The sequence below is a fragment of the Ranitomeya imitator genome, chromosome 6 (assembly GCF_032444005.1).
Source record: "Ranitomeya imitator isolate aRanImi1 chromosome 6, aRanImi1.pri, whole genome shotgun sequence".
Lineage (NCBI taxonomy): Eukaryota > Metazoa > Chordata > Amphibia > Anura > Dendrobatidae > Ranitomeya > Ranitomeya imitator.
In genome coordinates, this window is record NC_091287.1 from 477,116,849 (window position 1) to 477,139,333 (window position 22,485).

At 42.4% G+C, this 22,485-nt stretch overlaps 1 protein-coding gene across 3 annotated transcripts in view; it reads left to right on the top strand.

Moving 5' to 3' along the window:
* LOC138642937 (carbonic anhydrase 2-like) overlaps positions 1-22,485 on the top strand; it is a 58,918-nt gene that overhangs the window by 27,191 nt on the left and 9,242 nt on the right. For all 3 annotated transcript variants that reach the window (XM_069731566.1, XM_069731564.1, XM_069731565.1), the window contains exons 4-5: positions 21,077-21,195; positions 22,238-22,330. In XM_069731566.1, coding sequence (XP_069587667.1) covers positions 21,077-21,195; positions 22,238-22,330 — 212 coding nt within the window. The remainder of the gene's footprint in view (positions 1-21,076; positions 21,196-22,237; positions 22,331-22,485) is intronic.

Below are 22,485 nucleotides of genomic sequence, written 5' to 3' on the forward strand. Positions count from 1 at the left end.
GAGTATAGGTGAGTATAGCAGGTTTTTTGTTTTTTTATTATTTTTAACATTACATCGTTTTACTATTGATGCTGCCTATGCAGCATCAATAGTAAAAACTTGGTCACACAGGGTTAATAGCAGCGGTTACGGAGTGCGTTACCCATGGCATAGCGCTGTCCGTTACCGCTGGCATTAACCCTGTGTGAGTGGTGACCGGAGGGGAGTATGGAGCGGGCGCTGACTGCGGGGAGTATGGAGCGGGGAGTATGGAGCGGGCGCTGGGGACACTGACTGCGCCGCAGGGAGTATGGAGTGGGGAGTATGGAGCGGGCACTGGGGACACTGACTGCGCCGCGGGGAGTATGGAGCGGCTCTGGGGACACTGACTGCGCCGCAGGGACTATGGAGCGGCTCCGGGAACACTGACTGCGGGGAGTATGGAGCGGCCATTTTCTTCCGGTCTGTGCCCGTCGCTGATTGGTCGTGGCTGTTTTGCCGCGACCAATCAGCGACTTGGATTTCCAGGACAGACAGAGGCCGCGACCAATGAATATCCGTGACAGACAGAAGGACAGACGGAAGTGACCCTTAGACAATTATATAGTAGATTTTTGTGGAAATTCAAAAACTGAAAAGTGGGGTGTGCAATATTATTCGGTCCCTTTACTTTCAGTGCAGCAAACTCACTCCAGAAGTTCATTGTGGATCTCTGAATGATCCAATGTTGTCCTAAATACCTAATGATGATAAATATAACACACCAGTGTGTAATCAAGTCTCCATATAAATGCGCCTGCTCTGTGATAGTCTCAGGGTTCTGTTTGAAGCACAGAGAGCATCATGAAGACAAAGGAACACAACAGGCAGGTCCATGATACTGTTGTGGAGAAGTTTAAAGCCAGATTTTGATACAAAATGATTTCCAAAACTTTAAACATCCCAAGGAACACTGTGCAAGCGATCATATTGAAATGGAAGGAGTATCATACCACTGCAAATCTACCAACACGCGGCCGTCCCTGTAAACTTTCATCTGAAATAAGGAGAAGACTGATCAGAGATGCAGCCAAGAGGCCCATGATCACTCTGGATGAACTGCAGAGATCTACAGCTGAGGTGGGACAGTCTGTCCATAAGACAACAATCAGTCGTACACTGCACAAATCTGGCCATTATGGAAGAGTGGCAAGAAGAAAGCCATTTCTCAAAGATATCCATAAAAAGTGTCTTTTAAAGTTTGCAACAAGCCACCTGGGAGACACACCAAACATGTGGAAGAAGGTGCTCTGGTCAGATGAAACCAAAATCCAACTTTTTGGCAACAATGCCAAACGATATGATTGGCGTAAAGGCAACACAGCTCAACACCTTGAACACACGATCCCCACTGTCAAACATGGTGGTGGCAGCATCATGGTTTGGGCCTGTTTTCTTCAGCAGGGAAGGGACAGGGAAGATGGTTAAAATTGATGGGAAGATGGATGGGGCCAAATACAGGACCATTCTTGAAGAAAACCTGTTGGAGTCTGCAAAAGACCTGAGACTGGGACGGAGATTTGTCTTCCAACAAGACAATGATCCCAAACATAAAGCAAAATCTACAATGGAATGGTTCACAAATAAACGTATCCAGGTGTTAGAATGGCCAAGTCAAAGTTCAGACCTCAATCCAATCAAGAATCTGTGGAAAGAGCTGAAAACTGCTGTTCACAAACGATCTCCATCAAACCTCACTGAGCTGGAGCTGTTTGCCAAGGAAGAATGGGCAAGAATTTCAGTCTCTCGATGTACAAAACTGATAGAGACATACCCCAAGCGGCTTGCAGCTGTAATCGCAGCAAAAGGTGGCGCTACAAAGTATTAAGTTAAAGGGGCCGAATAATATTGCACGCCCCTCTTTTCAGTTTTTGAATTTCCACAAAAAGTTAAAATTACCAATACATTTCGTTCAACTTCACAATTGTTTTCCACTTGTTGTTGATTCTTCACCAAAAATTTACATTTAGTATCTTTATGTTTGAAGCATGATATGTGGGAAAAGGTTGAAAAGTTCCAGGGAGCCGAATACTTTCGCAAGGCACCGTAGGTCTGTTTACTATTCTGCTTACATGGATTTGGCATTATTCTTATTTAGACAATGATTAAATTACATCATATACATTGAGTGGAGAACCATGTCAGTGAAGAACACTATGTTATCATTCCTGACCTTCTGATTTCCATTAGTCTTCCTCTTTTCCCCTTTCCCTGTGTTTAATCATTTAATTGAAATGCTTCATGCTTAAAAGCTATGTACACCTTTGCAAAGATTTCTTTTATTGTTCATTTGCTTTTTAAGGTACCTTCACACATAACGATATTGTTAACGATATCGTTGCTTTTTGTGACGTAGCAACGATATTGTTAAGGAAATCGTTATGTGTGACAGCGACCAACGATCAGGCCCCTGCTGGGAGATCGTTGGTTGCTGAACAAAGTCCAGAACTTTATTTCGTTGCTGGATCTCCCGTGGACATCGCTGGATCGGCGTGTGTGACACCGATCCAGCGATGTCTTCACTGGTAACCAGGGTAAACATCGGGTAACTAAGCGCAGGGCTGCGCTTAGTAACCCGATGTTTACCCTGGTTACCAGCGTAAAAGTAAAAAAAAACAAACACTACATACTTACCTACTGCTGTCTGTCTCCGGCGCTGTGCTTCTCTGCACTCCTCCTGCACTGGCTGTGAGCGTCGGTCAGCCGGAAAGCAGAGCGGTGACGTCACCGCTCTGCTTTCCGGCCGCTGTGCTCACAGCCAGTGCAGGAGGAGTGCAGAGCACAGCGCCGGGGACAGACAGCGGTAGGTAAGTATGTACTGTTTTTTTTTTTTTACTTTTACGCTGGTAACCAGGGTAAACATCGGGTTACTAAGCGCGGCCCTGCGCTTAGTAACCCGATGTTTACCCTGGTTACCCGGGGACTTCGGGATCGTTGGTCGCTGGAGAGCTGTCTGTGTGACAGCTCTCCAGCGACCAAACAGCGACGCTGCAGCGATACGGATCGTTGTCGGTATCGCTGCAGCGTCGCTTAATGTGAAGGTACCTTTAGGTGCAAAGTTAAGCAATTTTCTAAATAGTTCTCATTAATATTATTTTTCCATTTTGCTACTGCAGATTCTGTAAGTCCTAGAATGTAGTTGAATGATCTGCAAAAAAAATACAAATCTGTCAGAGCTCCTGCTCCTGACAACCACCTTCATACCACTCCCTCCTCTCAGTCTTATAGATAGCAGGAGGAGGAGGAGGAGGGAGAGGGTTGTACACAGATCAGGAATGAAGAGAGAGAAAGCATGTAAAGCTTTATGGAGAGCAGAGAAAATAGACTATAGACAATGCACGAAACACATGGAAAGGAAACACCCCTGCCATGCCACTTCCACCCCAACTACTCTCAAATTGGTGTAAAAAAAAACCCAAAATTGCAAAATGTAGGTACAACTCTTACTTTTCCTACATTTAGCATCTTTACGCCAGTTTCTCCCAGCTTGGCCAAAATGGGTGGTGTTGAGGCAAGACAGGGGCGCAGCGGTGTGCATGACACCATAGTCCATCTAATTTATGACTAGCTGTGGCGTTCCGTACTCCACAAATCTCACTCCAGTACCTGACTGGAGTGAGATTTTTGGTGTACTGCTTGGATATAGTAGTATAGCGCACCACTATTCAGGTGTGCATCTCTTCATGAATCAGGATCATGACTCCACCATGCCCCATAATCAAGACCAGGGAATTTTCTGGGCCATCATGAGTATCTGACTCCACCATGCCCCATAATCAAGACCAGGGAATTTCCTGGGCTATCAAGAGTATCTGACTCCACCATGCCCCATAATCAAGATCAGGGAATTTCCTGGGCTGTCATGAGTATCTGATTTCACCATACCCCATCATCAAGACAGGAGAATTTCCTGGGCTACCATGAGTATCTGACTCTACCATGCCCTATCATCGAGACCAGAAACTTTCCTGGGCTGTCATGAGTATCTGATTCCACCATGCCCCGTCATCAAGACAGGAGAATTTCCTGGGCCGTCATGAGTATCTGACTCCGCCATGCCCCATCATCAAGACCAGAAAATTTCCTGGGCCATCATGAGTATCTGACTCCACCATGCTCCATTATCAAGACCAGCAAATTTTCTGGGCCATCATGAGTATCTGACTCCACTCTGCCCCATCATCAAGACCAGGGAAATTCCTGGGCTATCATAAGTATCTGACTCCACCATGCCCCATAATCAAGACTAGAGAGTTTCCTGGGCTACCATGAGTATCTGACTTTACCATGCCCCATAATCAAGACCAGAGAATTTCCTGGGCCGTCATGAGTATCTGATTCCACCATGCCCCATCATCAAGACCAGAAAATTTCCTGGGCCATCATGAGTATCTGACTCCACCATGCTCCATTATCAAGACCAGCAAATTTTCTGGGCCATCATGAGTATTTGACTCCACCATGCCCCATAATCAAGACTAGAGAGTTTCCTGGGCTACCATGAGTATCTGACTTTACCATGCCCCATAATCAAGACCAGAGAATTTCCTGGGCCGTCATGAATATCTGATTCCACCATGCCCCATCATCAAGACCAGGGAATTTCCTGGGCCGTCATGAGTGTCTGACTCCACCATGCGCCATAATCAAGACCAGAGAATTTCCTGGGCTACCATGAGTATCTGACTTTACCATGCCCCATCATCAAGACCAGAGAATTTTCTGGGCCGTCATGAGTATCTGACTCCACCATGCCCCTTCATCAAGACCAGAGAATTTCCTGGGCCGTCATGAGTATCTGACTCAACCATGCCCCATAATCAAGACCACGGGATTTATGGGCCATCATGCTTTAAGAATAGATAGTAGGCATGTAGTTCCAAGATTCCACCCCCACCTTCCCTCCAACTCCAATAGTTAATAAATACAGAAATATGTTGCTTACAGAGAGCTTTTCCTTTAAATTTTTTAAAATGTTTTAGTCTTGAAAATTCAGTAAAAATATGGGACTTTTTTCAACTATTCATTACAAAAAAAAAAGTTGATGCGTCTGTGATTTTGTTTAATCTTGAGGAGATTGAGAAGATTATTATGATGTAATTATCATCATTTTACAGTTCATAGTTAATGCAGCTAATGTGTTCGTACTAGTATCCGAGGCATATGCATCACTTAGAATTTCAACATTTCATCTATTTTTTTAGTTGCTGTCTCCATAGAGAATTTTGGTTGTCTGCGATTTTTTTGACCAGCACCATAGCTGTGTTTTCATAATTTCTGGAAAAGAATTACTTTGGTCAATAGATGATATTGTCTAGAACCGGTTATGAAGGCAACAAGTCATTAGATAATACTTTTTCAAGAACAAGAATCTTCCATCTATTTTATCTTGATATGAAGAATTTCATAACAGACCTGTGAAGTCGTTCCTCACAGTCCATCAGAAATCCAGTTTATTGAGCCAGGACTAATATAGAATAGAGGATATTGCATATTACGGGATAATTCACAGATAAATCTCCATATTTTTTTTTCCATATAGTTGCCTGAACTATTATATGATATCTTAATAATCATCACAATATGAAGGATATATTGTCTAGTGATAATAGGGTTACTGAAGTCTTTTCCCAAAATTTAAAGAAAAAGAATTGTTAATATAAAATAAAGCTATTATTGCATCAGATTTAAAATCAAACATATTATTAATCAAACATATTATTAATTGTGTACATCATATGATATTTACCTGATGCTGACACTTACAGTGCTACTCTATGTCATGATAAACTCCTGATGTGCGTTTCGCCTAACCACCGGCTTCTTCTGGTGGTATAAAAAATATCAACACTTGTCCATTGCTGCCCCCAACCTTTATTTTTCACTAAATCCTTTGAAATAAAATTAAATTTGATAAGTTCAAGAGCATTTGTTTTTTTAACTAAATCTAAAGCTAAAGTTTTAAAATGTATTAATGTCTCTCCTCTCTCTATCTTCCTTCAGAGATGTGGACAGACCTCTCTTTTTAAGACAACCCCTTTAATAATAGAATAATAATAATAGAACTCTTTTATAACCTCTTGTTTTCCCTATTGAAAGTGCCTTATAAAGTAAATTTGTGCTTTTAATTTGCTGTTTACATCTCATCATGCAAAGTATTTGCTTGCTTGTGCCAGTTATTCTTAGACCTTGGTGCATTGCAGCATACAGCACTGCAGACATTTCAGAGCTTGCCCAAATGAATTCACCTAATCAAAGAACTTCAAACTGCAGTTTTGGTGGTCAATGTCACTCATAGGACGAACCACGCTACTAATGTTACTAACCCCATACGTAAGACAGGTTTGCCTAAGCCTTTATGCTGTTCTGCTTTCCATTGGATCCCCTTAGATCTGCTACACGTATAAGTCATGTTACTAGTAAAAAACAAACAAAAAACAATATTTCATGCATTGGCTTAAAGGGAATCTGTTGACAGTTTTTTTCTATGTAATCTGAGAGCATCATGATATAGAGGCAGAGACCCTGATTCTAGCGATGTATAAATTACTGGGCTGCTTGGTGCGGTTTTGATATAATTCTTGTTTTTTCTGTTCTAGATCTAGCAGTGGTTAGAATTCTGATCTGTGTATAGCCCCGCCCACACCTCTGATTGGCAGCTTCCTCTGTGCATTGTCAGCGACCTGCCAATCAATAGTTTGGGGGTGGGGTTATGCAGATTAGCTGGACTGGTCTGCACCTGAGAGCTAGTCATGCAATGATAATATCCTGCTGATAAAACAGTGACTGTATTGAAACTACAGCACACAGACCAATAAGTGACACATCCCTGGAATCAGGCTGTCTTACTCTATATTGTGCTGCTCTTAGATTAAATAACAATAACCTACTGGCAGATTCCCTTTAAGTAGAGGAAGACATATTGTCCCAGCACATCAAGATAATTCCTTTTTATGGTTCTTTTCTAATGAAATTTGAACTTAAACTGCACAATAATAACAACATTGTTTTACTAGAATCTAATTACTGCTTCGCTATTGAACAGCCTAATGGCATCTCCAGAGTCAGGTTTCTTGCCGCCTAAAATGGGAAAGAATGTAGAAGATGTAGCAATGGAGCGATTAGCGGCTCTTCTCTATCCGGACAGTTACATGCTGCCGTCATCTTTGAAGTTTTTTGCGGCGTGTACTTTTTTTTCAGTGTCAATCAAGGCAGATAGCAATCACTTAGAAATCCGTATTATCAGTGTCGGACAGAATGTGTGATTACTTCCTCTGCTCATCATCCTGTACACATGACATAACATCAATAAGGTCCCATAGATTTTCCGTGAATCATCCTATAAGAAGTAGGCCCCAGGGACAAGTCAGCCATTGGCTTCAAGGTCAGCGGTAAATGGGGTTTTCTCCTGCTGAATCTTAGGGGGTCTTTTTGTTTTTAGAACCATATAAAGGTGTTAGTTTTTGGTCCCCCTGGGTTCAGATATGCATTGGACTTCCCATCATGATTTACCACCTGGGATATCTGCGGTTTTACATTATAGATGAGGTTTGTAAAATGTCAATCACGCATTGCAAAGAAAATCCGCCCCATGAATTTACCTTTTCAAATTTTTCTTGCTGATTTTAGCCCTTGCCCAGTAAATCCACTGAATTTCTTCAGTGAAAACCTGGTGAAATCAAAACGATTTGTTGAGGAATCGCTCAAGAATATTTGTTGTGGAAATGTGACGTAGTCTTAGGAGTTCCGTAACAATCGGATGGTTTTGGACGGATAGCACTTGTCCCCATGTTCTTCTACGGGCCGATTTTTTCCACATCAGACTGCTCTCGGATGACATCTGAGTGCAGTCCGATCAGAGGTTGATCAGAGTGTGATTTGCATAATTGACCTGATTTTTTCAGATGAGAAAAAATGCGATCGTCAGTAGCTTCATCTGGTAGAATCGGGTTGATACAAATCGCACTCTGATCAAACTTTGAGTTTGGTCAGAGTGTGATCATAGTGCGCTCCAGGTCTCTCAGATGAAGGAAAAATGTTCTCCATGTCCTCCATTCTGTCAATGCGTGGAAATCGGACTGCACTCAGATGTCATGCGAGTGCAGGGCAATGTTTTCCATACATTCATTGACTTGCATGTCTGGTTGCAATCTGAATATCGGATCAATCTCACGATTGCAGTGATATTTTTCCAAGATCAGCTCTGTCTGAGGAAAAAAATCGGACATGTGCACGGCCCCACAGAAAAACATGGGGACAAGTGCTAGATGAAATATATGACAGACAGCACTCATCTGATTATTACGGTCGTCTGCACAAGCCCTTATAGTAATACATTTTATAAATTATAGGTGACCTCAGCAGTTTACATTTTGAGTTAGACCTGTGCGTTTTTCCTGCCCGCACATTCTGGCCTACAATCTGAGCCTGTATCACGGTCATGCCCTGCAGATCACATGCACAATAGACAATATACAAAACTAATTACAAAATGCCAGAATGGCTGCACAATGGAGCATTGTGACGCCCCAGGCTGATGCTCGGACACAGGAGACAATTGTCGTTGTATCTGCGATGGCCGGTGACAATGTCCAGCAGCAGCTTTGTATTTAGCACTTCTGTTATATTATAATTTCACGTATTATTGGTAGCGATCTACATGAGCAGCATCAGAGGGAGGAGTGTACACGACTGTTATCTCCGGGATCTGCGATGAGCAGAATGGTGGCTCAGTGGGTAGCACTGTATGGTGGCTCAGTGGGTAGCACTGTATGGTGGCTCAGTGGGTAGCACTGTATGGTGGCTCAGTGGGTAGCACTGTATGGTGGCTCAGTGGGTAGCACTGTATGGTGGCTCAGTGGGTAGCACTGTATGGTGGCTCAGTGGGTAGCACTGTATGGTGGCTCAGTGGGTAGCACTGTGTGGTGGCTCAGTGGGTAGCACTGTGTGGTGGCTCAGTGGGTAGCACTGTATGGTGGCTCAGTGGGTAGCACTGTATGGTGGCTCAGTGGGTAGCACTGTGTGGTGGCTCAGTGGGTAGCACTGTATGGTGGCTCAGTGGGTAGCACTGTATGGTGGCTCAGTGGGTAGCACTGTGTGGTGGCTCAGTGGGTAGCACTGTATGGTGGCTCAGTGGGTAGCACTGTATGGTGGCTCAGTGGGTAGCACTGTGTGGTGGCTCAGTGGGTAGCACTGTATGGTGGCTCAGTGGGTAGCACTGTGTGGTGGCTCAGTGGGTAGCACTGTGTGGTGGCTCAGTGGGTAGCACTGTATGGTGGCTCAGTGGGTAGCACTGTATGGTGGCTCAGTGGGTAGCACTGTGTGGTGGCTCAGTGGGTAGCACTGTATGGTGGCTCAGTGGGTAGCACTGTATGGTGGCTCAGTGGGTAGCACTGTATGGTGGCTCAGTGGGTAGCACTGTGTGGTGGCTCAGTGGGTAGCACTGTGTGGTGGCTCAGTGGGTAGCACTGTATGGTGGCTCAGTGGGTAGCACTGTATGGTGGCTCAGTGGGTAGCACTGTATGGTGGCTCAGTGGTTAAGGAGAGTTACCTTGCAGCTCTGGGGTCCTGGGTTCAAATCCCACCAAGGACATCATCTGCAAGGAGATTGTATGTTCTCCCTGTGTTTGCGTGGGTTAACATCAGACATACTGGTAGGGAATGTAGATGTGAGCCATAAAGGTGATTGTGATGATGTCTGAAAAGCGCTATGGCATTAATGGCGCTATGTAAGTGAGTGAAATAAATAAAACTGCAATATATAGCTGTACAAATAATGTACCTGAAGTAGGAGCCAGAATTGGAAATGACCTTGGTCATCATGTGTAGTCCTATGGAAGTTTTAGTAGGGTCCCTCTATAATCTGGGGGAAATAGATCTTTATGCATCTGAATAAAGGGGTGAAGGCTACACTACAGTGGGGCTCCATATGTGAGGTTGTACAAAACTGTAGCTCGCCTGATATCATCAGGCGTTTACAAAAGCAAGCACAGACTTACAGCTATAGAAAATAAAAAAACTCAATAAGACTTTATTTTTTCTCTGTCACATTCATTATGAAGATTTCTTAAAACTAGTGCAGAGGAAGAGTAGAACAAAGCAGCCAATCAGATTGATGCTTCTGTTTTTCTCAGGCCATTTTGAAAATTGAAGCAATGTGATTGGCTGCCGTAAAAAAATGTCTTTGCTGTTCTTGCGTAAAAGCACTTCTACAGTGTTCATTTTAGGACATGGTCACAAATCAAAGTCAAACATCAGAAATAACATCAGAAATACTCTGTCTGATACCTGATTCTGATACTTGACTCTGATACCTGACCACTGTGCACTTCTAATTCTCTGAGTATTCTGCATGGTTATCTGATAATAATCATACATATGTAGTCACAATCAGAATGCTAAAAGTGAAGAGATTGTCCAAGGACAATAACCCCTGCCCTCTCATGGAATGGGGATATCATAGAAAAGAAGAAGGGGCTCATTCTTTGGATCCACACTATGTAGGAGAATGAAGACATACTCAGCTCCATACCTAGTCATTTCCTTTTAGAGGCCAGTTTATATTATTTATTATGCCAGCATATATTAGCGTCATTAATTACACAGCACTCTACAGACATCATCATGGCTGTCACCATAGAGTATTTAGACTGTGAGCTCCTATCAGTCTGGTTTTGGAGTGTGGGAGGAAACTCACACAAATAACATACAAACTCCTCGCAGATGTTGTCCATGGAGGAGGACTGAACTCCGGGCCACCGTTCTGCCCTGTATACCATATTTCTACATGCCTGCAATGGTCAGTGCTGAGGACTAATCCTTCAAGCTGACTGCCAGAACTGAAAAAGGCTGGACCTTTAATAGTAAACCTCCCCAAAATGGTTTCCTTAATCCCGGGGGACTTCTGATTACTCCAGTGTTTGTTCCAATATAAGGTTTCTATGCACCTGGGTGACGTCTGAGGCTTTATTGTACTTCTTTCCCTCCAGGCTCCTTATGAATTGTGCCATGTTCCATCAGATGCCGTACGATTTAGCATTTCTCTGTAGTATAGTGCGGTCCTGTACACGGTAATATAGTGCGTCTTTGACTACATGGTACAGATCCATTGGGTCTCTGGCTCTCTTCACTGGTCGGGACATTTAGCCTCCGCTCCTTTAGATTTCCATTTGGTAGACATGAAATCCTTGAAGCTACGGACAGATCCCGAGCTATGTAGGTCCTTGGTCAAAATTGTCTCAAGTGAGCCCCCTGCTCATCTAGACTTTTTTCCTTCTCTTTACAAGAATTGTAACTTTTTTTTATTTTTCGTTCTATTCATTTCTCTCACGGCTTTTTTTTCCGGTACCAGATGTAGATTTTATCACTACCATTTTGGGATCCTAGCTACTTACTGATCTCTTTTTAGTCTATAAACAAAGTGATCGAAAAATTGGGCCGTTTCAATCTTCCATGTTGGTGTTAACCACATGGGGTAAATATTAGGAAATATTATATGTTGGGGCAGTTACGTATGTGGCAATGCCAATTAAGTTTATTTTCTATTTGCTTTAGATACTAATTGCATTATGGTAAGAGAAAGGGGGCAAGGTAAACTTTTACATATTTTTTAAGAAATATCTACATATTGTATTGGCCCTTAGGAGACTTGAATCAAGGATTGCTTGTACAATACACTGTAATACTATAGTATTGCAGTGTATTGAAAAACTAGTTGTACAAACATGGCAGACAAGGGGGTCTTCAGTAGGCCTTCCAGCTGTCGTGTCAATGCCAGGGACCCTTTGGCTCATTTCCAACTTCTTAAGTACTGCTGTCTTGATTGTCAGCGGCATCTATTAGGTTAAACTGCTGCAGAATTAGCTCTGATCACAGCACTTAGGCTACTTTCACACTAGCGTCGTGCACTGCACGTCGCTATGCATCGTTTTGGTGAAAAAACGCATCCTGCAAAATTGCTTGCAGGATGTGTTTTTTCTCCATAGACTAACATTTGCGACGCATTGCCACACGTCGCAACCGTCGTGAGACGGTTGCGTCGTGTTGCGTCGGCACCAAAAAACGTTGCATGTAATGTTTTTTGGTGCGTCGTGTGCAGCTTTTCTGTCCGCGCATGCGCGGCCGGAACTCTACCCCCACCTCCCCGCAACTCACAATGGGGCAGCGGATGCATTGAAAAACTGCATCCGCTGCCCCCGTTGGGCGGCGCTTGCATAGTACAATCATGGCCAAAAGTTTTGAGAATGACACCAAAATTATATTTTCACATGATCTGCTGCCCTCTGTTTTTTATTAGTGTTTGTCTGATGTTTATATCACATACAGAAATATAATTGCAATCATATTATGAGTACCAATAGGTTATATTGACAGTTAGAATGAGTTAATGCAGCAAGTCAATATTTGCAGTGTTGACCCTTCTTCTTCAAGACCTCTGCAATTCTCCCTGGCATGCTCTCAATCAACTTCTGGACCAAATCCTGACTGATAGCAGTCCATTCTTGCATAATCAATGCTTGCATTTTGCCAGAATTTGTTGGTTTTTGTTTGTCCACCCGTCTCTTGATGATTGACCACAAGTTCTCAATGGGATTAAGATCTGGTGAGTTTCTAGGCCATGGACCCAAAATCTCTATGTTTTGTTCCATGAGCCATTTAGTTATCACCTTTGCTTTATGGCAAGGTGCTCCATCATGCTGGAAAAGGCATTGTTGGGCGCCAAACTGCTCTTGAACGGTTGGGAGAAGTTGCTCTTGGAGGACATTCTGGTACCATTCTTTATTCATGGCTGTGTTTTTAGGCAAGACTGTGAGTGAGCTGATTCCCTTGGCTGAGAAGCAACCCCACACATGAATGGTTTCAGGATGCTTTACAGTTGGCATGAGACAAGACTGGTGGGAGCGCTCACCTCTTCTTCTCCGAATAAGCTGTTTTCCAGATGTCCCAAACAATCGAAAAGGGGATTCATCAGAGAAAATGACTTTGCCCCAGTCCTCAGCAGTCCACTCCCTGTACCTTTTGCAGAATATCAGTCGGTCCCTGATGTTTTTTCTGGAGAGAAGTGGCTTCTTTGCTGCCCTCCTTGAAACCAGGCCTTGCTCAAAGAGTCTCCGCCTCACAGTGCGTGCAGAAGCACTCACACCAGCCTGCTGCCATTCCTGAGCAAGCTTGGCACTGCTGGTAGTCCGAACCCGCAGCTGAAACAGTTCAAAGATACGGTCCTGGCGCTTGCTGGTCTTTCTTGGGCGCCCTGGAGCCTTTTTGACAACAATGGAAGCTCTCTCCTTGAAGTTCTTGATGATGCGATAGATTGTTGACTGAGGTGCAATCTTTGTAGCTGCGATACTCTTCCCTGTTAGGCCATTTTTGTGCAGTGCAATGATGGCTGCACGTGTTTCTTTAGAGATAACCATGGTTAACTGAAGAGAAACAATGATACCAAGCACCAGCCTCCTTTTAAAGTGTCCAGTGATGTCATTCTTATGTAATCATGACTGATTGATCGCCAGCCCTGTCCTCATCAACACCCACACCTGTGTTAATGGATCAATCACTAAAACGATGTTAGCTGCTCCTTTTAAGGCAGGACTGCAATGATGTTGAAATGTGTTTTGGGGGTTAAAGTTCATTTTCTGGGCAAATATTGACTTTGCAAGTACAGTAATTGCTGTTAAGCTGATCACTCTGACATTCAGGAGTATATGCAAATTGCCATTAAAAAAATGAAGCAGTAGACTTTGGAAAAATTAATATTTGTCTCATTCTCAAAATTTTTGTCCATGACTGTATGCGTCGTAACGTCGGACCGACGCAGTGCGACGGCCCCGTACCGACGCTAGTGTGAAAGTAGCCTTAGTCTGGGGTGGTGGCTGTATAATACAAATTACACCGGTGGTGTATCGATGAGCCCACTCCATGCATGCAGGGCAACGTACATCTCCTGTACACGTATGGCAGATGTCGCAAGTGGAAACCTGGACAGAATGGCCTCCTCAGGTGCCATGGGTCGTCTTCGCACTTGCCCGAGTTCACTGGGTGCTTGCTCTTATCGGAGGACATCATATCTATGTCTTACATGAACAACCTACAGATTTCAATACTCAACTTCTAATTCTTATCTCCAGAACAATGACTTTCCATACTGTTACAGTCTGATATCAGCGCACAAAAATGGAACGAGGCAGAATGTCTGGTCAGTGTGGGATATGGGACAGAGATTATTCAAGAGGAAATATGTTTCCGCCGTGCATTTCCAATGCTGTTCATTATCTTTTATGTCCTACTCCTGAACAATAGGTGCCGGCTCCTACGTGACGGCTGGTACCGTAGCGCCTTATACAAACAGTAAGGTGTTATCTGCCGGGACGCCCAGTACACCGACACAAAGGATTATTTAACTTCTGGATTGCCTGTCACTAGATACACATGGTTACAAATTTCTGCCAAACTGGCTCAGAGATTTCAGGTTTTTTTGAGAACCATGAAACACTACAGGCAGCATTAGGTTACATTCACACCCTACAGAAGGATTAATTCAGATTTAGTAGAGGGGATAAGGTTGCCCTTCTGGGTTGATTTGAGAGCTAAGGTTTAGTCATTGAACCTGTCGTGTGTGGCTGTTTGAACTTAACATTTACGGTAGTTATTATAATTGTAAAATTCCGTTTAAACAGTCAGTGAGGCATCTTCTTCCATACTGTGGGTACATTTTTCTATCATTATTATGGCCGAAACACCTGGACTTCCCGTTGACTGAACTCAGATCACCGTAGAACCCATGATGATTTACGTTTGGTTTAGAAGAACCATTAGAGGTCCAGATATTGAGATTTCATTCTGTCAACATAAAAAGTGTTGTCACCCCAGTATTACCCAGATGGGAACTAATGCGACCTTGAGGAAGGTCTAATGGCCACCATGGTAATTGTCACCAATTTTCCCAAGGAACTGCAATGTAATTTTTACGGTTTCTCTTCAATGGAAGGTCCCTCCAACATCCCAGATGGAGCATATCCCACTACTTGCTTCCAGGACCCCAGTTTTTTAAATATCTATGGCATCACCATAAAATCTGCGCCATCATGGAGGTTTATTTAGGTTTATGAATTTTCCCTTTTTTACTTTATCTTATTCCTTGACAAAATCACCCTCATTATCAGTGATAGGCATTTTCTGTAGATATTGAAATACCCCTTTAATCTTCAGTCATCTCTCATTGTAGTGCAAATAAGTGCAGGTACCTCTTAAATGAAGTAATGTATTCTTGGCACTCATAACCTTTCAGCCCTGGTACAAGAAGTGGAATTAATTGGTTTTATCCCAATCATTCCATGAATTTAGTAGGTTTGAATATTAAAATGGCGTCAGTCTGGGTCCTGCTGAGCACTGATATGCCTTGTGCAGGAGGGTAGGGCACTATGCGTGACAAAGATAATGTGTCAGATATTCACAAATCATGCTGTGGGCCTCATCATCCTACGAAGTAAACATATTTACTGCTCCAGGTTTTCTATATCTTCTTATAATGTGTGAGGGGACTGGTTCTTCCCATTATGGTTTTGTCACTGACCCTCTTCTATGTTCTGTAAGGTGGTCTTTGTGATGATCTTCCTTGATTCTAGATTACTCAACCTTCTAACTCTAATATTATTAGTTTTAGTACCAGGAACCATTCTCTACATTACTTAATGTTCTACAACCTATGTGCTGATTTTCAACTACCGTACTTGAAAAAGACCCACCTTGGGTCGAAACATATTTTTTATGGCAGAATAAACTTCATCTCTTTTACAACTTCGCCCTGGATTGGAAGCTGTCTACACTATTTGTTAGCTGCCTATATCACTGAGTGGGTTCCTTGGTCAATATGGACATCCGCCCTACACAGTGAGTGCTGCCTCCATGATAGCTAGAGTCAGCCGTCAGATTCCATTCGGGAAGAATAAAATCAGTCCCAATGGAACGTGCTCCAATTGATGGTAAAAGACAATATGCTCTGAGGTCTCTCCAGATCCCAAATGGTAAAAAATGGAGAAAAGAGGGTAAAACATAGCATACATTATGTCCTAAACCCTGAACTATCTGTACACCGCCACCTCAGCTATTTGTTTCTCCATGTGAAGGACCATGTGAAGAATGGCACAGAGGACTGGGGAGCTGCAGAGGCAGAGGTGGTCTGAGGATAGGGCCTAGGAAAGGTGACCGTAAGGTATTTTATTATTTTGACTCACAAAAGAAGGCCGTCAAATTTCTGACACGAGGCTGCCATTTTGCTAAACTCATGCAAATTGAATCCTCAAAAACGGCACCTTCCGGAACCTAAAATTTTGGAGAAATCTTTAACGAATTGGATATGTTGTGGATCGATTCACTTATCTCTAAATACAGTGCTTACAATTCTGCAAACTTCAGAGCAGAAATCTCCCAGCATTCCTGGCTCACAGAGGGTGACTTTCGGTGCAGATGTTGACGTACCGTGCCGATTTTGCATGTACTTTTTTCGTGTATAATTTCATCCTTGCAATACACACACTTGTAAGAATTATCACCATGCAGTGCTGACATCTACTTAATGGCTCCTCCCCTGGTAACTGCTGACTTCTGTGGCTCCCAGTTGCTTTATTTAGGAGCCTGCAACAATTTTCTGACACTTTTGGCTAAATGATAGCAACAAATGGCGACTCTCAATCTGTTTTCTGTTTTATGACGCTGTTCTCACCTGACATATGATCAGGTACAAGCAGAGTTCAGAAGCCGCATTCCTCCCTCCACGTACATCACTCGTCAGACATGTAATGAGGGTATTGATTTAACCATAAATTTGGCTTCTTAGTTAAAGCAATGTTTATGGGGCCAGATTTCTGGTGCGGAGACATTGAATAGAATGTTGTATACTGAGCCCCATAAGCCCCCGCGGTTTTATAGCTACAGACAGAAAAGTAGTTGTGAGCTGTGACAGGTACGAACCTGACGGAGGCTGGGAAACGTGCTGGAGATAGAAGCAATGCTGCATTCTATAATATGGCCTGTGCCTTGCTGATCTCCGCAGCACGTGCCGCGGAGAACACACATAATGGTGCAGCACTTGGGGGTTCTCTAGCATTAATAAAAATGTCCATATGTATTTCATATAATAAAGGATGTATCCTGTAGTGTAGATGAGGCCATAGATTTACATATGTATTTCTGATGCAGTTACGTGGGCTCTATGAATTCTAATGAGGGGATATTGCATTGCATATCACCTCTTGGGCTCATTTATCATACAGTATAATATATCTATATGGGTGGACATTTTTGCAGTATTGAGAAGGCTGGTGTGACTGTGACTGTGGGCTCTGGTGCTGTCATTACCGCAGTACTAGCCCACATGGTCTTCAAAAAGATGCCATTGATAAAATATGAGGATCACACCATCATGGCTAATTAGAATTGATTTACTTATAAAAAAAAATATGGGGCCGGAAATAGAGCGGGGAAGAAACAAAAGAAAAAAATGTCAGATTCAAGAGAACAGCAGCATTTTCACCATGTGATTTATTTATGGCAAGTGACCGGTCCTCGTTAAAGGTTTTTATGGGTCTTTAAAGAGAATCTGTTAGCAGGTTTTTGCTATGTAATCTGAGATGTAGGGGCTGAGACACTGATTACTGGGCTGTGTGTTTCTGTTTCAATACAATCAGTGTTTTATCAGCAGGACATTATCACTACAGGACTAGGTGTCTCGTGCCTCCTAGTCAGCTGCTCTGTGCAGCACACAAAAAACAGTGATTGCATCAAAATGACAGAAAGCAGCCTAGTAAGTGACACATAGCTGGAATCAGGCTCTCTGACCCTACATCATGCTGCTCTCAGATTACTGTATGAAAATCTGGCGACACATTCCCTTTAATAATGATGACCTATGGTTAGGACAGGTCATCAATATCAGATTGGGAAGGTCTGACACACTCATGTATAAATGGAACTTCCCGTAGGAAGTGTCAGAGATACTGATGATGATGTGAATGTGATACATTGGCAAAGTGTGTGTTGTATTGGACAGTTATACAGTATGGTGTATGTTGAAGCTATCTAATGTAACATTTGTAACATGGCCGCCAAAACTACTACGTGCCATTTATAATAATTGTGTAATATTAGGGGCAGAAGGTCCAGGGTGCAATTATTACCCCTCCACTCCTTATAACTATGTGAAGTATATACCTCGTTAATGTACATTACAAGTATCATCATGTCCATTAATATAACAAAAAGCTTATTGGAGTCTGATTGTATGTGTGCTATGGATGATGGTTGCGTATTCATAGTAACATAGTAACATAGTTAGTAAGGCCGAAAAAAGACATTTGTCCATCCAGTTCAGCCTATATTCCATCATAATAAATCCCCAGATCTACGTCCTTCTACAGAACCTAATAATTGTATGATACAATATTGTTCTGCTCCAGGAAGACATCCAGGCCTCTCTTGAACCCCTCGACTGAGTTTGCCATCACCACCTCCTCAGGCAAGCAATTCCAGATTCTCACTGCCCTAACAGTAAAGAATCCTCTTCTATGTTGGTGGAAAAACCTTCTCTCCTCCAGACGCAAAGAATGCCCCCTTGTGCCCGTCACCTTCCTTGGTATAAACAGATCCTCAGCGAGATATTTGTATTGCCCCCTTATATACTTATACATGGTTATTAGATCGCCCCTCAGTCGTCTTTTTTCTAGACTAAATAATCCTAATTTCACTAATCTATCTGGGTATTGTAGTTCTCCCATCCCCTTTATTAATTTTGTTGCCCTCCTTTGTACTCTCTCTAGTTCCATTATATCCTTCCTGAGCACCGGTGCCCAAAACTGGACACAGTACTCCATGTGCGGTCTAACTAGGGATTTGTACAGAGGCAGTATAATGCTCTCATCATGTGTATCCAGACCTCTTTTAATGCACCCCATGATCCTGTTTGCCTTGGCAGCTGCTGCCTGGCACTGGCTGCTCCAGGTAAGTTTATCATTAACTAGGATCCCCAAGTCCTTCTCCCTGTCAGATTTACCCAGTGGTTTCCCATTCAGTGTGTAATGGTGATATTGATTCCTTCTTCCCATGTGTATAACCTTACATTTATCATTGTTAAACCTCATCTGCCACCTTTCAGCCCAAGTTTCCAACTTATCCAGATCCATCTGTAGCAGAATACTATCTTCTCTTGTATTAACTGCTTTACATAGTTTTGTATCATCTGCAAATATCGATATTTTACTGTGTAAACCTTCTATCAGATCATTAATGAATATGTTGAAGAGAACAGGTCCCAATACCGACCCCTGCGGTACCCCACTGGTCACAGCGACCCAGTTAGAGACTATACCATTTATAACCACCCTCTGCTTTCTATCACTAAGCCAGTTACTAACCCATTTACACACATTTTCCCCCAGGCCAAGCATTCTCATTTTGTGTACCAACCTCTTGTGCGGCACGGTATCAAACGCTTTGGAAAAATCGAGATATACCACGTCCAATGACTCACCGTGGTCCAGCCTATAGCTTACCTCTTCATAAAAACTGATTAGATTGGTTTGACAGGAGCGATTTCTCATAAACCCATGCTGATATGGAGTTAAACAGTTCTTCTCATTGAGATAATCCAGAATAACATCCCTCAGAAACCCTTCAAATATTTTACCAACAATAGAGGTTAGACTTACTGGCCTATAATTTCCAGGTTCACTTTTAGAGCCCTTTTTGAATATTGGCACCACATTTGCTATGCGCCAATCCTGCGGAACAGACCCTGTCGCTATAGAGTCCCTAAAAATAAGAAATAATGGTTTATCTATTACATTACTTAGTTCTCTTAGTACTCGTGGGTGTATGCCATCTGGACCTGGAGATTTATCTATTTTAATCTTATTTAGCCGGTTTCGCACCTCTTCTTGGGTTAGATTGGTGACCCTTAATATAGGGTTTTCATTGTTTCTTGGGATTTCACCTAGCATTTCATTTTCCACCGTGAATACCGTGGAGAAGAAGGTGTTTAATATGTTAGCTTTTTCCTCGTCATCTACAACCATTCTTTCCTCACTATTTTTTAAGGGGCCTACATTTTCAGTTTTTATTCTTTTACTATTGATATAGTTGAAGAACAGTTTGGGATTAGTTTTACTCTCCTTAGCAATGTGCTTCTCTGTTTCCTTTTTGGCAGCTTTAATTAGTTTTTTAGATAAAGTATTTTTCTCCCTATAGTTTTTTAGAGCTTCAATGGTGCCATCCTGCTTTAGTAGTGCAAATGCTTTCTTTTTACTGTTAATTGCCTGTCTTACTTCTTTGTTTAGCCACATTGGGTTTTTCCTATTTCTAGTCCTTTTATTCCCACAAGGTATAAACCGCTTACACTGCCTATTTAGGATGTTCTTAAACATTTCCCATTTAATATCTGTATTCTTATTTCTGAGGATATTGTCCCAGTCTACCAGATTAAAGGCATCTCTAAGCTGGTCAAACTTTGCCTTCCTAAAGTTCAGTGTTTTTGTGACTCCCTGACAAGTCCCCCTAGTGAAAGACAGGTGAAACTGTACAATATTGTGGTCGCTATTTCCTAGATGCCCGACCACCTGCAGATTTGTTATTCTGTCAGGTCTATTAGATAGTATTAGGTCTAAAAGTGCTGCTCCTCTGGTTGGATTCTGCACCAATTGTGAAAGATAATTTTTCTTGGTTATTAGCAGAAACCTGTTGCCTTTATGGGTTTCACAGGTTTCTGTTTCCCAGTTAATATTCCTCAGAGTCTGTACAGTCAGGACTCCGGAGGGAAGTGTGACCGACCATACAGCCCTTCACAACCTCACTAGGAAAAATCTATAATGATGCATTTAAGCAGATTGGCAGGAGATACATGTCACAACTCATTTGGTTAATTAATGCTGATTCTTAAGCCCTGGGCTATCTTTGAAGGCAGAGTCTTAGTGGGTCAATTGTCTCTAAGCGTTTATTATAAGAACATGAGGATGCGCATTGCCTCTGCCATAGATACGTAGGCACTGAGCTCTTGTTTCTTCCTGAATTACAGTACTTAAAGGTGGACTTCTAGAAGGAACTTACAGATTGAAGCAATTCCACTTTCATTGGGGGTCTTGTGATGGACAGGGGTCCGAGCATACCATTAATGGACGGAAATATGAGGCAGAGGTAAGCGTGGACGGAGCAAGATGACAAATGTGGAAATGCTCTTGTAATGTGGTCATTATTGAGCGGTGTGGGAAAGTGGCCTCCTCTACTCTCCGATGAGCACCTTCTACCTGGTCTCTGCAGGATGATTGATACTGAATTATAGTCATGTTATTATGTAATAAGAAGCTTCAGATTTTGTATTCTAAACTACGAAAATCACTTTGCTTCTTGTAAAATTATTACAACTCTGAAGGACAAGTCACAGTGCCGAGGACCACGCATGATCATCCAGGCAACAGACGAGTTTCTTTTATTTTGATCAAGTCTGATATCATTCATGCATTATTAAACATCATAACTTTATTGTTCCCATGTCCTCTAAACTAAAATAAGATCACATCCATATAGAAACTACCACCAAAACTGGAGGAAAATGTATCCAAAAATGTAAAAGTCGGTTCCATTGTAGCAACACTATCCAACAGTATCAACTTATCAAGTAGACATAACACATAACACTAATGTGCATGTCTAGGCACAATGTCGTCCAATAGCGAATTAGATCTCCACATAGATCAACAGGTGTCCAATTAATCTGGTCTTCAAGAATCCAAGATATTCTTGATGACATTGGACAAGTGCCACAACTACATGGTTTACATAAATTGCTGAGAAAGCCACCAGGCGTGAACCTAATTATAAGCATTGCTAAAGCAGTGAGGAACCAAACACCTTGGCATGTTTCACCCTCCTCTAGCTTCATCAGGAGGTGTGATCAGGTACAAACATAAAACTAGGTTAAATAATCACAATTTGCTTGGATCATGTACATTTATACTGATCTATCACCCATGATCCTGTAAACCATACTATGAGATGTTTTGTATCATGTCACTATAAATATATTCTATCACTTATCTTACATGGCACGGTGCTATTTATTATAGGAGTGGAATACAGTGAGGCTTCGGAGGATCAGCCATTGTTGTGGTTTTGCTTTGTCTTTATCTCTGATTCTCTGCACAATATTAACTTTGTGTCTTTGGCGTTTCCTTGGCAGCTTCACTTGGTCCACTGGAATACAAAGTACAGCAGTTTTGGCGAAGCTGTGAAACATTGTGATGGACTTTCGGTAGTTGGTGTATTCCTGCAGGTAAGGAAAAATAAATTAGCTAATTCAAAATATTAATATTGGATCATGGGCGGACATACTTGGGCACAGGGGCCCAAGAGGTAAAGGGGCCACTTCTACTCCCAAAGGTGAAATTGTGCCTTCCCGTGACATCTGAATGACTCCCTAGTATATAA